The sequence below is a fragment of the Amblyomma mixtum genome, chromosome 2, assembly GCF_055824585.1.
Source record: "Amblyomma mixtum isolate Tamu chromosome 2, ASM5582458v1, whole genome shotgun sequence".
Taxonomy (NCBI): Eukaryota; Metazoa; Arthropoda; class Arachnida; order Ixodida; family Ixodidae; genus Amblyomma; species Amblyomma mixtum.
Genome location: NC_143013.1, coordinates 239,918,450 through 239,934,460, shown reverse-complemented (window position 1 = coordinate 239,934,460; position 16,011 = coordinate 239,918,450). Strand labels below are relative to the sequence as shown.

Below are 16,011 nucleotides of genomic sequence, written 5' to 3'. Positions count from 1 at the left end.
TCTGTTCGAATTCCACTATGACACTTATTTTCGTGTTTAGGAATTCTGGCATACAACGGTATTTCATTCACAAAAATTAAAGTACACAAATTGCTACCCTGCAGTAAGCTTCTGCTCGGTGCTGATCGCTTTGAACATTTAAAACCATTACGATGTCTTTTAAAACACGAGTAGAATTCGTCAGGTCAGTTGGCTGAAACCTCAGCATTCAGGGAGCATTTATTATGCATACCTGAATACCAAAGAGACGCGGCCATATTTACTTTGAAATTGTGGCACTGTTGCATACATCAAGGTTTGCGTACTCAACGTTATTGCTCTTCCTCCATTCTGAAAACTTGACTCGAAGTACATAAAGATAAATGTTTCCTCCCAAATAGAGAATCTGTTCGTACCAAAGGTGCGCACAAGTTATTTAAAATTTACCTTTAAAATTTTCCTTCAAGGCCTTTTATGCCACCTATCGGCGACTATCCTCATCCTCAGGATGTTCACCATACCATGGAAAATGCAGGGCGTCATCGGCACATGTTTCGTGGAGAAACGAAACGAATTAGAACTTATACTTTGCACTTATCTCTGTTTAAAGCCTATGGGATGAGGCGTGGCCAGACTTCGCAATATAGGATCGATCGTAGCGTGCTCCAGATGGCGGGCCTGAGAACTGCCGCAATTTGGGAGCGAATAAACTACCATGCTACGATAGAGCGACGACCTCTTCACTTTCAATGCCAGTCCGATCTCTCGATTCGCGGTGAGGCCCCTTTGCACAACACTTTTTTTGCGCTTCGTGATGTGGCGCCAGTTATTGTGCCTTAGTGTAGCTTAGACATCGCAGGCGACTAACGTAAATAAGTTTCCGATTCTTCCGTGGTGAGCTGTAACTTACGGACTCAACATTCTCTCAAGGAACATTGTTCGGGCAGGACTGCCAAATGAGAGAGAGAAAGAGACCGCAGCGCTGACCTAGCGGTTTAGGCATCCGCCTCGCACGCATGTGGAAGGCACGGGGTCCGACCCACCAGCTAACCACCACTGATGCAATCACTACATTCCCCCCCCCCCCCCCCCCCTTTGCGTGCGCTCAGCTTATTTGGTGTGAAATGCTTCGGAAACGGATATCTGACCCCACCTTGAGTAGACGAAAATAAATATTCCACAGCGTCTTTGGCCAAAGTTGCACTATTGCAATCAATCGTAATCATAATTAAAAATCTTGATAGAAACACACCGTAATCGGAAAGTCAACTCTGGCAGCTTTTCACTGGCCGCGTTGCCTTCAAGAACTGCTCTCTAGGTACATTACGTGATGGAATTTTTGACGAGAAAGTAGCTTGAGAAAGGCAGTCTTCACAAAGTCGTTACTCCGGCCAGAAGTAAAAACTTCTTCCTTGCCATTAAGAATGAATATATTAGCATAATGGAAGCAAGATTAGAAACGAAAGCCTGTGACCACAAACTAACAGAGCACACTGCTCCCCTCCGAAAACCTCTTCGTACAAAGAAGTGCCATTTATACATGTCAAAATTGTGTGCGTGCTCACACAAGGAGAGAAACACCGAAATATTGACACAACGAAAGGTTTTTCTGACTATCCATCTCCGCTCGTCAACTTACCTTTTCTCTTGGCTTTCCAAGATATAAAAAATTGATTTTACGCACCATCAGCAATCACTAGCAAACATATGCTTAGTCACCTGTCGAACTATTCATCGCTGGACCTCCCCAAACTAAAACACAGTCTGTTTTGTTGACCTGTTCAGTGAATAAGCAGGGCGGCAAGTGGCGCTAGTCGGTTGTGCAAAAACGAACGAGTGTCAAAACACATGTAATGTATCTGTGAACGTGCATTACTACAAAGAAATTTGTAACTATAACCTCATTCGTTATTTATTCTTCATCCCTCTATCCTCTCAATGTTCCTTATATTTATGTTCACCGCAGCACCTGTGCTTAAGAATCAGAAAGCAACTTCAGCGGTCTGCAACATCTTTTCCTTCCGCTATGAATTTTTAATAAACCACTTACTATTAACAGTAAGCACTGTGAATCATTGCCCGTCAGAAACCAATTTATAGTGAAGCCTACGGAAATAAGAGGGTGGCTCGAGTGGTCTCCATTTTACGCTCCAGATTATGAACGTGTGCCTACCGTAACCACTTAACGCGAACAAGGTGGCACTGGTCCTCAAAACAACGCCGAAGGATGTGTGTTACGTCCGCATGCAGAAGGATGTTCTAGTGAACAGCATCACTATGCCAGGTTGGAAATTTCAGGAGGCTTTTCGAAAAGAAATTCAAAATTTAATGACTGGTAATGAGCGCCGATATAGCCGGGAGAAGCAGCTCTAGCACGCTGAATCCGGTGCAGAGACCTGGACGGGGTGATATGTGGCCTAGTGAGAATAAGCAAACTCGCCACACTTATAGATGACGCACTTCTAGAACGACAGAGCCGGCATCCACCTAAGAGAGCAGAGGATATCCCAGGTATACGAAAAGAGTATTCATTAAAGCTGCTTAGATGTAATGATCACGAATATCCTAAAGTTCCCCTAGAATGTAGTTAAAGATATTCGTGATCATTACATCTAAGATATCTTAAACTGCATTCTAGCGGCGCTTTCTACAGTCTTCGGTTCCGGAGGCTATATAAAAGAGATTTGCGAGCATTGACAGTATGACAAAGTTACCATTACAATTTTCCGGTCTCGAAAAACTGCGGATGTTGACAACACTACAAGTTACACACCCCGTGACACACTAATCTTCCGTGGCCACGTGCTTGTTGCAGCATGTCGCCTTCTTCAAAGCCGATTGTACATGACTAATAGCTGCGGCGAAAACTATACGTGAGTTAGCATGCGCTAGTTCTCCCCGATTTTATCTTGAGCAAAATTTTTTCAATGGGGTGGAGTGCACTAGACCGGTGCTGTCAGGTCATGAATCGGTGTTTACCAATATCGCTCAAAAGAAAAATATATAAGAGCTCTATATTACCGCTCCTCAGCAAGTCGGCAGAAACCTGGAGGCTATAACGAAGAGGGTGGAACGTAAATTGTGGAGAACGCAGCGAGCTATGGACAGAGAAACAATAACGGTAACGCTAAGACACGCGTAGAGAGCAGAGTTCACCAGTGTGATATCCTAATCAAAGCCAAGAATTGGGCTTGGGGAGGGCATGTAATGCGAAGACAGAACAAGTGATGGTCATTAAGAGTCGTGAACTGGCTTCCAACGCAAGACAACCATAACAGCGGGCGGTAGAAGCCAGGTGATCACATGAGATTCGAAAATATCCGAGGATAAGACGTCTGCAGCTGGCACAGGAGAGGATTGATTGGAGAGAATGTTCCTTTGCAGTTATGCCGATGATGATATTGACATGTACAGTTTAGAGAACGCACAGTAAGCGGGCTTGATTGACACTTCTGAGTGTGTTTACTTGCCTCATCGAGTTAGTTGTAGAAAACCTTGCGCCTGATGTATGAGAATACGGCCGTATGTATCCGAACCAGGGCTAAATTGCAGCAGCAAAACCTGGCTCTGTCCTATTACAGGTAAGAAGACAGCCCGCTGAGCTCCGGTGAAATGTATAGGGCCTTTACTTTGCCTCTTATGCATTTACTGCAGCAGCGCGATGTTTCGGTGAGTAGTAATAAGCTGTTGAGGAGAGGTATATTTAAGCAGGTGCGGATTTGGCCTCCCAGCTTACATCAGCAAAATATTTTCAATATTTCAAAGTATTTTAAAAGGAAAATAACAAAGCAGCAATAGCCGAGGCATCCTCTGTATTAATAGTAAAAACTAAATCATAATCATAATGATGGAGATTTTTCAGGCATCTTATGATGCTGGTTGTCTCCCACTTTCTATTCCGGGCAAACTTTATTATTTCCAAGATCGTTTGAAGACAAATTAAGGATAATGTTCTCGTCTGCAGCAAGTTTCCTCTGACTTAACTTGATCGCATCAGGTCAGGGATATCTGGGGCCGCAGTATCCAAACACATATTTATTTATTTACTTATTTATTTGTTTGCCTACTTTAGATTCCTACAAACAGAATTCCTGCCTGGGCTGTGGTGCACAATTGTGTAATCAATCTTGTTACAACATTTAAAGCATGCACCCTTGTGTAGGCGAATTAGGTAGTCTTATAAGAACAACGATACTAGATCATGCGTATGAAAAACGTTAAAATAAAATGTCGGCAATTACATTTTTGAACAATGTAGATCGGTTAAACTTGTATTGAATCCACAATCGTGGAGAGCGACAGCTGCGGCTTTCAGCATGAAACACCCGATGGCTTCTTCTTTTTGCCCGGGCACAGGCAGCTTAAGTGCAGATGTTTGTTCAGGACAATTTATTGATCCTTGCAAGCATTTCTGTAAGTATGCACCACCATGGAGTTCACGACTTGTTGACGGTGGAAGAAGATTCAGATATTCCAAGGTTCAGTATTGGCGACAGTATCAGGTGAGACTGGACAGTAGCTCTTATTATATTTACCTTGTGAAGGCATTTGATGAAGTTCGCCATTATTTCTGGTCTGATTTAAGAGCATGGACATATTGGAGACGTTTTACTCAGGGCCATATGCACTATAAGGAGTACTATAAAAGGCTAAATGTTAACCAAGCGCTAACCAAACCTATACCATTAAAATCTTCTGTTCACCAAATCTGTCCATTACAGCCTTTGTTGTTTGCCATATAACTTCAACCCCTTTGCCTTAGTATTATTAACATCACAACTATCCGTGGTTTCGCCCTGGCACAATGTCAAATTAAAATTTTAAGCAGTGCTGATGATGTCACCCTCTCATTCTGACAAAAATAGTGTACTTGAGGCCCTTCAATACTTAGGGGATCTTCTACACCAAAATTCTCAGCACACAGGATTCACAGGTAATGTACATGAGGTGCCAAATACATGCTTGGATGGGTAGGGAACTGTTAGTGTTCGCTCGGGCTCAAGTCTGCAACATTTTTTTATTTGCAAAATTTGCTCATGTCCACCAGATTCTCCATTGTGCCGCAAAGAAAGTGCAGGTTATGCACAGAATATTCGGATATCCACTGAGAGGGGTGTTCTCAGCGTATCGAATGCAACCGCGGCCATGAAACATAAAAAACGCAAGAATGATTGATTGAACATTGAACTGAAATGCCGTGACAATTCAGAATCCCTGGCTGATAAATGACTGAACTTAAAATCAAGATACTTGTGCTAAGGCGTCCAAAAAAAACAGCTGGCTATTCCTGAAGACGTGTAGTATTGCTACTTTACTCCAGGAATCCAATGCAGACCTCCACCACAATTTTCACAAGAGAAGAATATTTCATACTCAACGCATGGAAAACCGCGAAAAAAAGAACCAATAATTTTGTAATTCTTTTGCTCGTAAACGGCAGATAACTTTGTATTTTCACGCCGAATTAGTAATTATCTCCCAGGTAAGGCGAAGGCGCTCACTATCATTCTTCCTTTTGTTTGGGAAATTGACTGCGATGGAGCAATCAAATGGCTGGACTATGCTCTGGGACAGACACAGCAGTTCCGGCGCCGCTGACAGCGCCCGCTCAAATTTGAATGGCGTACGGGGGTATCTACGTTAAAATTGCTAGGTTTCACAGAGTTATGCAGAAAACACCAGTAAGGTCTTAATGAGCGAAAAATAGGCTTCGGCCTATGGTAAGGCCTATTGAAAGACTAAAACTAATTCTCACCAACTCAGTCAGCGCTCAGACTCTAAGCTCAAATGGCAGGCTAAACTAAAAAAGGAACAAAAAGCTCACCGAGATGAGGACTTGTTTCTGAGAACAGGGAGCGGCAAAGTTCTTTACGTCGCGACCGTTTGTCACTGTCATGATAATGTCGAGTACCGGCTGCGCTGACATTATGGGCGAGCACTGCTTACGCGTCCTGAGCTTTCAGAAGCACTTTTTGTTGTTCTGCGGCCTGAAAATCGAATGGCACGTAAGTCATGAAAATATCATTAAAACTTCTGAAAAAAACAACAATGAGACGAGAAAGACAGGACAAAAAGTCGGCCTTTTCAAGCCTAGTAATGCGAAATTCGTTTCACTGGTAGGCTGCACATTGAGATAAAGAAACCATGGCTTTGAGCGAGTAAAGATCGCGCCGCTAAATAAGCGCGGGTTAGTATGGGTGCGTCTTATAAACAAGAATTCTGTAAGTAAATCGAATTAAAGACGATTTACTTAATCCACGAACTGTGCATAACGCTGTCAACGCAGTCTAGTGCGTCATTCGTGCAGTACTACGCATTCAAATCATTTTTATTCCTTTCTGTTGACTGTTGATATCTTCGAGATGGTCTTTCCGTCGCTTCTCATTACACAGCACGTATGATTTGCCCTTTGTTATGTAACCATGTCAAGCGTCAACTATACAAACCACAGCGAACAACGGCTCCAGTGAGGCTCAGCCAGGCTATCATTTGTAAAAGAATCACATAAGCCTAAGTTCTTGAAATAATTCAGCCGGATGTATGGTGGTCTATGTGAAGTTCAACATCCCCAAAGCTTCACGTGGGCTGGGAGAGTGACCGTAGTGGAGAAGCATGGGTTAATTTCCACAACGTGAGGATCTATAACCTGCACCTGCGTTGTACAGCACGTGGGAGTTTTGTAGCGCCAAACTTTAACTCGAAGATTTCCGTTTAAATCATGTTGGAGGTGATGATGGGGCCGTTTGCATACTAGCATCTTTGTCGCCGTCTTCGCTAAGAAGTCTCCGACAGCGGAACGTGATCTCAAGGAGGAATCAGGGGCACACTCCATATTCCTTATGGGGTGCCACCTTATGGGGCACGATCGTGTGACAAACACAGGCACAGGACCATGCTTTGTGCCACGCGCTATTCTTTACGGATAGGTGTTTACGTCCATAGCTTTAGTAGCGTCAGCACAAGAAAAGACACAAACACATGAAAGACGAAGCACTGCGCTGACGTCTTTCATGTGTTTGTGTGTATTCGCTGGATAACGCCCCTCACGTTATGTACCAACCAGCTCAGATACGACGGTTTTGTGTTAACATCCATGTTACCGGCCAACGAGTGTTCGTAGTGACTGTCTTCGAAATCTGCCTGTGCAGCAGAACGTGTTCGAGAGAAGGTCGCAGTAGGTAAGGGGGCTTGATCACGGGACTACGACTATTCTCACAGCTCATGCCTTGCACCCTGTTGTTATTTTCTCAAAATAAACAAAGGCGCTTTCCCGAAAGAACGGGAGGCCGGTTAATGACTCGGCTTGTTTCCACACGTCCACTGCCATCATGTTTCAAACACATCACGTATCGGCCGCCGTTGACACAAAACGTGTAATATCTTGGCCCAAATAGCCTTATGCTTATTTTGTCACTCTCAGGGCAAAAGCAGTAGAAAACTTGTAATAACACTACGTTTAAAAAAATACGATAAATGCAAAATAAAACGCGATAGCTCAATAAAACATGATTAGTACGTTTTCGCTTGCCTTGCTGCTAATAAAAGATCATCTTAGGTGAGAAAAAATTAGTTTGTTTTTTTCTGTAAAAGAAATGCTAGTGATGGCAGGCTTTTAATAAATAAGGTGCGCCTGGTCACCCCTTGATTGTGAAACCACTTTTCGGTTTCGGCATTATAGCGTGGCAGAAAACTAAAATCAATAATAATTCAATTTTTAGCTTACCTTGTGCCATAAATTCGAAACCATCCCGGTCCTCTCAAAGAATGCCAGCTCGACAGCACTGGAATAGGTGGCTTTCAAAATGTTGCACTACGATTACCTCTGTCCAGTGCAAGTATTGGTGCAGTATGTTTCAGGAAATTAGAAATGAAGTAAGGAAATGGAAGTCTCTAGTCAAGGAAGGTCCGAAATCTGAGGAGTACATCTCGACGCATCAGAGAAATTAGGGACCTACTCATTAGTTACAAACTTGAAGGATTACAAAGCCATAGAACTGTAGGGAGGATGTACTGTAGAAGGATTACAACTGTAGAAAGATTACAAAACCGTAGAAATTGCAGGCCCTTGTCGGGGGCCGTAATGGCGGCAGCCAACTGCACCACCCGGCCGGTCGCAGTGCAGTCACTCAACCCTATCGCCCTAGAGGAGTGGACGGAACTTGGAATGAGTGCGAGAAAAGCTGCGGAAAGATTACATTTGAGCCTGAGGTTTTACGGGCAAAATGTAACCTAATAACTTTGGAAAGTATTGAAAAAAAAGCTAATTCGTCTTCAATTCCATCAAGACGCCCTGCTAGCGTAAGCACCATGGCAGCCATCATACAACAAGCTGTGAGTACGCACGCATTTGCCGGCCAGCGATTACTTTGCGAGAAATTTCTCGAACAATTCACTTCATGGAATGCAGCTTATGCAACTACTTTTCATTTCAGTCGCACATGGGCTGGCACTGGGAAAAAGTGCTGTGCGGACACGCTTGCTGCGACTTCCGTTGACGAAGCGGTATGCAGGCTTGTAGTGCGCGGTAGGTGCAAGACACGTATGATCGTCAAAAAAGAGTAAACATTGGCCTTCATATTCCACGCAGCTTTCTTGGCACTTAAATTAAATTAAGCTGATGTCGTGATCGCGAAAAGCTCTATTCACTACGAATGACAGTGCAGATTGTGGCAGAATTCTACACCACGAACACGAGACTGCATATTTCGAAGACTTGACTGTTTTTTGTGTGTTACCTCTCTGTCCCAAGAAGAAGCGCTAATGTCTTGATTTCCTCTAAAAGCTGTACGATTTCACAAAGATGTCTAGAGAAATTATTTAGAGGTATCACATCGCTATTTCCCTGTGCTTCGAAACGCGTGGTTATTTAATCATCTGAAATAGTGACCGCTTTTTCGCAAAACTCACAAATGAAAGGCGCGGTGCCTGGCTTACATACGGTGGACACGTAAACCGTATCGTGATGGGACCAATGGAGGAAGAGGGAAAGGAAGGAAATGAAATAGGAATTGTACTGGAGGGCTTCAAATTGCGGTCACCCACTTGGAGCTCATTCACCTTTACTAACATCACGCAGCATCCATTGCTTCACTGTAATTGCAGCAAAAGGTTATGACAAATACACAAAAAACTAGCTAACAGACATGGATGAAGCTTCCCCAAAACCTTCTTCTAGGTGCGTCGAGGGAATGAGTGTGCCCGGCAGGTGAAGAAGGCAATGTGATGACACAACTGTCGCACATTTAACTGATGGGGATGACATCGGGTAGCTAATGCAGTTACCCCGCCCCCGTTAGATTCGCAACAGTTGTGCCATCACAGTGCCTTCTTCACCTCCTCGACCCACGTATTCTCTCGATGTATCTCGAAGAACGGTTTGTGCAGCTTCGTCCACATCTGTTAGGTCGTTTTTTGTGTGTGTGTGTGTGTCCTTGTCATAACCTTTCTGCTGCGACCACCGTGAAGTATGAACCAACTAGTTCAGTTAAACATCTTGTTATCGCGCAGCCCCCCCTTTTATCGCGCAGCAGCTAAACATCGGAGTCACTGACTTGCGCCGCGACTGGACTAGAAGGGGAAGAAAGTATGCAAATAAATTCAAGCGTTGACCTTTCAAGCATTAGCTTGCGTTACCTCTGGGAGAATAACGCACGCAGTTTTAAATGTATTGTTTCTCGTTGTCATCGTGAAAAATATTCTGTGCATTGGCCCTTTCAGTGCCGCTTTGCAAAACACTATTGCAGCTTGCTGTGGCGTCTTTACCTTTGAGCTGTTCTATAGTGATGATTTTTTAATACACCATGTTAGGCTGCATTGCAAATCCATGGTAAAAAAATGGAGGGAACACTTAACTTCCGCCTTAAGGGCATGGCGCGATAGCCTAATGGGTTAATGCCCATATTTCATTCCCTACGTAACTTCCATAGATCCCCGGGAGTCCTCATACTGCTCCTGGCGCCGTGGTGCAGCGGTTAAGCGATGCACAGTTGCTCTGCGGTGGCAAGTGATGCCCCCGGTGGAGCTTGTGCGACCCAGGTTCCTCTTGCCAAGTAATAACCAGCGACCAATGCTTAATCTAACTGCCACCTGCCAAAGTGCACAGTTTGCTCACAATCCGGTGGGTAGGTAGTCATGACGGGTCAAGCATAATAACTTTCTTCTGAAGAAGGCGATTGTCGTTTTCAGAATACAATCTCAATAATCGTACTGCCCGAAATTTTGAGACTAATCTCTTTTATTCACGAAAACAATTTCAATCAAGTAACACATGCTTGTGAATTGTGCTCATTCTAAGCAGCTACACTAATGAATTTCTACACCTCATCCTCTTTCCGAAGTATCTCGGGACAACAGCTACGCGTCGGACAATTTCATTGTCATATACACCACATTTTTTCTCGTCTATACAGCTGTAACAAGCCCTTGTCCCCGCGTTCGATAACATAAAATGCCATAGAAGGTTCATATCCTACCATCTGTTTTTAACTTACCATTCTTTCAGTTAACGGAATTCAATCAATCTGCATGATAAGACATTCACGATCGCAGGCGATGCCGATGAAGCACGAGTGCGTTGAGAAGGAATGTATTCAATGTCGCAGTTTCTCGACTCACATGCACTATGGGTGGCATCCCTATCATTCGCCGCCGCTGTCACATTTTCGCGAACGCATGTGTTCACGGAAAAGGGCAAGGCGGATTGACACACGAAAACGCTTTTTATCAAGAAGAGCGCTTTACGTTCAAAGAGGAACATGCTGGCGGATTGTCGGCCTCGAAAATTATACGCAGAGTTATCGCAAGACGAGAGATCAGGCTTTTAAGTGTGTCTGATAGTCGCTGCGTTTTCCTTGTGTTGCTCTCTTGGCACCACGCTACCCTAGCGGGTCTTGAGACAAGTGAACGAATGTGCAAACATTTAGAGGGGAACAACCCGCTAGCTGGAATTCGACTCCGTTTGTCCTTGGTGCGAGGACACTCCTGAAAGCAAGCAGGGCGAGGGGAAGTACTCGACTATGATTTTTCTTTTGGTGGCAGTGTATTGTGGCAAGCAATTGTGTGGGTTCTGCTCTAACATATGCAGGTAGAACGAGCATGCATCACAATTAACGAAACACACCGCTCGCGCGTAAAACAGCGTGAGCTAATTCGCGTCAGTTCTTTTTTCTCTAAGTACAGAGAAGTTGTTGTACGAGCTGCGTTGTTTTTCTATCCCTAAAGGTTGTGTTGAGAGAGTGCAGACAATAAAAGTACCTCAACGTACTATCGGGGACAAAAGTGGTATACTACACGTGGCGAGAGCCGGAGAAACGGAAAACTGCGTTGCAATGCCATCGACAGGTGGCATCTGGGATCGAGACATCCAATGCGTGACCTTTATTATCAGCAGGCATGTCGCTTGGCTCGTTTCAATTGTTCAGTGCTTTAGCTCGCCAAATACCGCAGTTTTCCGTTCCTCGGGATCCCGCCGCGTAGAATATACCATTTTTGTCCCTGATAGTACACTGACCAATGTGAACGAGTTTTCTATGCTGGCAGTACTACCTATGGGCCAGAAACCTGGAGGCTAACGAAAAGGGTTCAGTGTAAGTTAAGGACAACTCAGCGAGCTATGGAGAGAAATATGATAGGTGTAACGTTAAGAGAGCGGAAGTGGGCGGATTAGGTTAGAGAACAAACGAGGGTTAATGACATCCTAGTCGAAATCAAGAGGAAGAGATGGGTGCATTTAATGCTAAGGCAAGATAACCGTTCGTCCGTAAGGGTAACGAAGTGGATTCCACGATAGGGCAAGCGTAGCAGGGGGCGGCAGACAGTTAGGTGGGCGGATGAGATTAAGAAGATTGCGGTGATATGGTGGCCGCAACTTGCAAAATAGAGGGTTAATTGGAGAGACACGGGAGAGGCGTTTGCCCTGCAGTGGGCGTAGTGAGGCTGGTGATGATGTACTTCCAAAAGTTACGGTGCCCACTTATGGTTCTTGCGCGCTGTGAATGCGAATCCATTCTTTGATCTAGAAGCCTTAACCGTAAATGCCTTTGACCTAAAGAACTTTACCGCAAAGGCCTTTCACCTACAGGCCTTCAACCTAATGGGCTTTACACTGAAATAATTTACCTTGATGGCCTTTGTAACACGCAAGCATGTGGGAACAAGGAGTGAATGTTTATTAAGAAGTGCTCCGGTACTTATACCGGCAGCTGTATTTATACCCGCCTCTCCTAGTGTTGGCTAGGCGGAATTTACGTGACATCAGGTGGCTTCAAATATTTCATTCAGCGTCCTGGGGTTTCCCAGTTCCAGTGGCCTTTCTGTTCACGCGCTGATTGGAATGCTGAGGGCTATTTTAGAAGCCCTCCTTATCAGGGCGTATATTTTCCTCCTTGTCTGCTTTTTTCAACCTTAGTTACGGCGTGACGTACGCAATTTTTCCTATTATGAAAGCCTGTACTAGCTGCAAAGTGTCATTCTCTTTCATACCTCTTCTGCGTTGGTGATTCTGCCGATCAATCCTCCTACGCGTTCTGTCGTTTCTGCTAGTCGTCTTGTTACCGTATGTTTATTGTTGTTGTCTGCAATATTCCTGAATTCTGGTAAGTGAACTGCACTTGTTAAAATAAATTAAAAGCAGGAAATCTCTTGCTGACCAAGGTGAAATATCCGCAACAGTACCGATGCAGACCGACATCAGACGGTCTCATGCGTCGTTGAATGCATATCATAGTACTGCACATATTCATGCTTCACTCGTCCGCAAGGTTCACCGTTACATCATCCGCCTGCTTACACTGCTTCAGCATATATTACTCCCATTTTTATGTGCAAATATATAAATGAATAAAGCACCTAAGGAATACGGTCGATATTTACGTACTGAACATCCAGTGACATTCACCTTCAGAGCACCGAGCAGAATGGTTTCATACCGCAATACCCAATTGGTATGTAGTGAAGAACAATAATAGGAACGTTTATGGTGCCATTTCCAGCCAGAAACAAGGTATTTTGCTCGCGTATTTATTGGTATTAAACAATAGCACTGCAGCTGCCCCATCATTCTATAGCACACGAGCATATTTTGCATGCCACCTGCATCAAAAAATGGCTGCAGAGTCGGGGATGCCTTCCGTTGCTGAACGCCTAACTCTGAGAATCTGAGGCGAATGTAAGCGAACATGAGCGAAAACAGCGAACGGTATGCGAGCAAAAATCTTTTATTCTTGTACAGATGGTGTACAATGTAAGTGGGCCGCAGTATTACAGTCTAAGTGCGCTCACGCACGCTCGCGGGACTTAGAAAGTATAGGTACTCTTCCTAAATATAAGAGTTTTAGTACAGGACTTGTTCCGTTTAGCTTCGCGCTTTCACTCAAATTGGGCTCTTTAATTTAGAACACGCATAAAACGACGTTAATTCGATCCCCGAACTTTATTCTGCACACGTTAAAGCATGTGCTAGGTTCAAACAAAACGCAGCAGCCTGAATAAGTTAACGCCGGCATCGTGCAGGGAACCAAGGACACTAGCGATCATCACACACAAGATTTGTTTTTCATAGACCCGCTTAAAAAAAGAGGTACCGTTCTACAATACCCAGTCAAATCATGGCAGCACAATATAGTTAGGTAGGAAGCAAATAATAAAAGTGGTAAATGTAGAAAGATGTTCCAATAAAGTTACAACAGTTTAAACACACAGAAGTCGAGTAGGTCGTAGCCATTTTCAAAGAACCAACGGCGCTAAGAATAGAAGCACATGAGAACATGCAGTGCCTCTATCTGGACATGCCTGTAACAGTGTCTGCTTCCTCTTTTACAGCCTTGCCGGTTTTGCTGCGAGCCGATTCACTCAACTCGCACTGTGGTCACTTTTTGCCCTCCTCGGTATGCTTAAAGTCAGGTGTACGAACAGCACAATTGCAGTTGTCAATCTCGATAAAGCTACCGCAATCATTCTAAATTGGAATCATATATTTAGGCTCGTTAAAAGAGATAGCTAGAGAGGAACATTTGTTGAATAAATGGAAAGAGCAGCGAAGAAGAATTCACACAATTTGAAGTTATGTTCCTGCTTGGGCTAGATGGTAAGTCTGGAATTACTAGAGCGGTAACGCTACACACAACAATCACATAAAGGCCGGGTAAACTGGTTGCTCAATTAAATCTTTAAAAGTGTTGAAAGCGTTCAATGCGCGCAACCATCGTTCCGTTCTTTGTGTGTTCGTGTTAGTTTTTTCAGTGTTTTACCTATTAAAGACAGACACAGAGTCACTTTGAACATCCTAATCAGCCGATGTCCATTACGCAAACCTGGGTGATTTTATTCGAGCTGAAATTTTTCTAAACGGAGAAATATACATAAGAAGTACATGCGAGGTCCAACTACGGTCGTATACAATTTAATTCTGCAGTGAAGTCCCTCCCCCATTCCAGAGCGACACACAGTGTTCCTCCGCGAAAAGAATATTCGTTGTTCAAGCTCTCCTTGTTAACTAAGAAACCAATAGCAAGGCGAAACACTAAACGCACGGGTTTTAACGGCTCTCACTTGTTTAATACAGCGAAATATAAAAACGTTGATTTGAGTTACTGTTGCTGTTCGTTAGCGGAGCACAAAGGAACCTTGGAGCCGCGGCTCACTTCTGCCGATTGCTGTATATTAAATTTTTGAAGGCAAAAAACCCTTCATACACAACATCAAATAATACCACTCTGCGTTCCCTAAACAAAGAGCAGCTTTCGTTTCTACTGACCCTCATTTTCTATGGTTTCTATCAACATGCAGTGTAGTGGAATGCACGCTTCCCGAGTTTAGTGAGCCTTCCGCTGACAGTAATTCGATTAATTTACATTAGATTTCCGCAAGATGCGTTAACCACTTAATTAGCCAAGGTAACCGCTTACGAACGCGCATCACAACTTTTCTATTAAAGCCTCTGTCCTTGTACTCCCTGCCCTTTTTCACACTTTCCCAGAGCTCACCTAAGTTGTCTTGAATTTTGTTGGGCCGACCTGTGTTAACGAACAAAGTTGATTTCGGCACGGTCGTCTTATTCTGCGCAAACATCAGTGGAAAGTACTTCCTGATATCCACCAGGGGAATCCCCGCTACCGCAGCAGTGATGCCCGTTACGTACACGTCATCAATCCAGAAAAATGGAACGTGGCTCGCGGCTTTGTAGAGCTTAAGCATGACAGCAGGCCTCATCACAACAGCGGCGCCGGCGCAATAGTCTGGATACACTTTCGGGCCGTACTCTTTCCTACTGACGTACCACTTCGAAGTCCGATTTCTGTCCGGACGCACACCGATGTGAACGGAGCAGTGAATAGTAGACTCTGGCATATACAGGCTAGACACGTACGACGACAGGGCAAACACATTCACAAGAATGTCGTCATCCATCTTCACGATCGTCGCAGTCGAGCTCAGCTGGCAATTGTCGGAGACCCAACGCATGCCTTGAACGAACTTGCGCGTTAGGTTTCTGTAGCTGTCCGTGAAGTTTAACACGATAATGTCTCTCTCCCTTTCGGCTTCTTCTTGGACTGCTTGCTGGTCGCTCGGGTCAGGTGGTATTCCAACAAAAAACACGATCGTTGAATTCACAGAACCCGCTATTTCTGCGTCGCCTATGGTGCTGCGAAGCCATTCGCGCTTCTGCACATTCTTTGGAGCCGTATGCACAAAGTAGAGGATGCGTAGACTTGGTTCGCTGCAAGCAGCAGCCGTATCGGTTTCAGGGGACCATTGTGTCTCTGTCTCGTTCAAATTGGAAGCGTTCGTAATAGGTCTGTCTTCATTGAGTTTGAAAGTAAGCGATACGGCCTGGTTGTTCCTAATAACTTCCCAGTAGTGTTGGAAACGTGTCAAGGAAATGCCGTAAATTATGAACAGAAACGTTGCAGAAGCCACAGAGAGGCAGACGAGAAGGCCGAAAACACGGACCTTATTTCGGAAGCCAAGCATAACTGAACTTATCTTCAGCCTTACGTTGTCAAATGCTGTGTCTCCAGGCTTCGCGTTGCTGCG

The 16,011-nt window shown here is 44.4% G+C and overlaps 1 protein-coding gene across 1 annotated transcript; it reads right to left on the bottom strand.

The window, feature by feature from the left end:
- Window positions 1-14,424: 14,424 nt before the first annotated feature.
- On the bottom strand, window positions 14,425-15,948 carry LOC149363128 (lactosylceramide 1,3-N-acetyl-beta-D-glucosaminyltransferase A-like). Its single transcript, XM_089569898.1, has one exon. It carries the CDS (start codon window positions 15,946-15,948, stop codon window positions 14,830-14,832), a length of 1,119 nt encoding a protein of 372 aa, XP_089426024.1. The 3' UTR covers window positions 14,425-14,829.
- Between the last annotated feature and the right edge of the window lie 63 nt (window positions 15,949-16,011).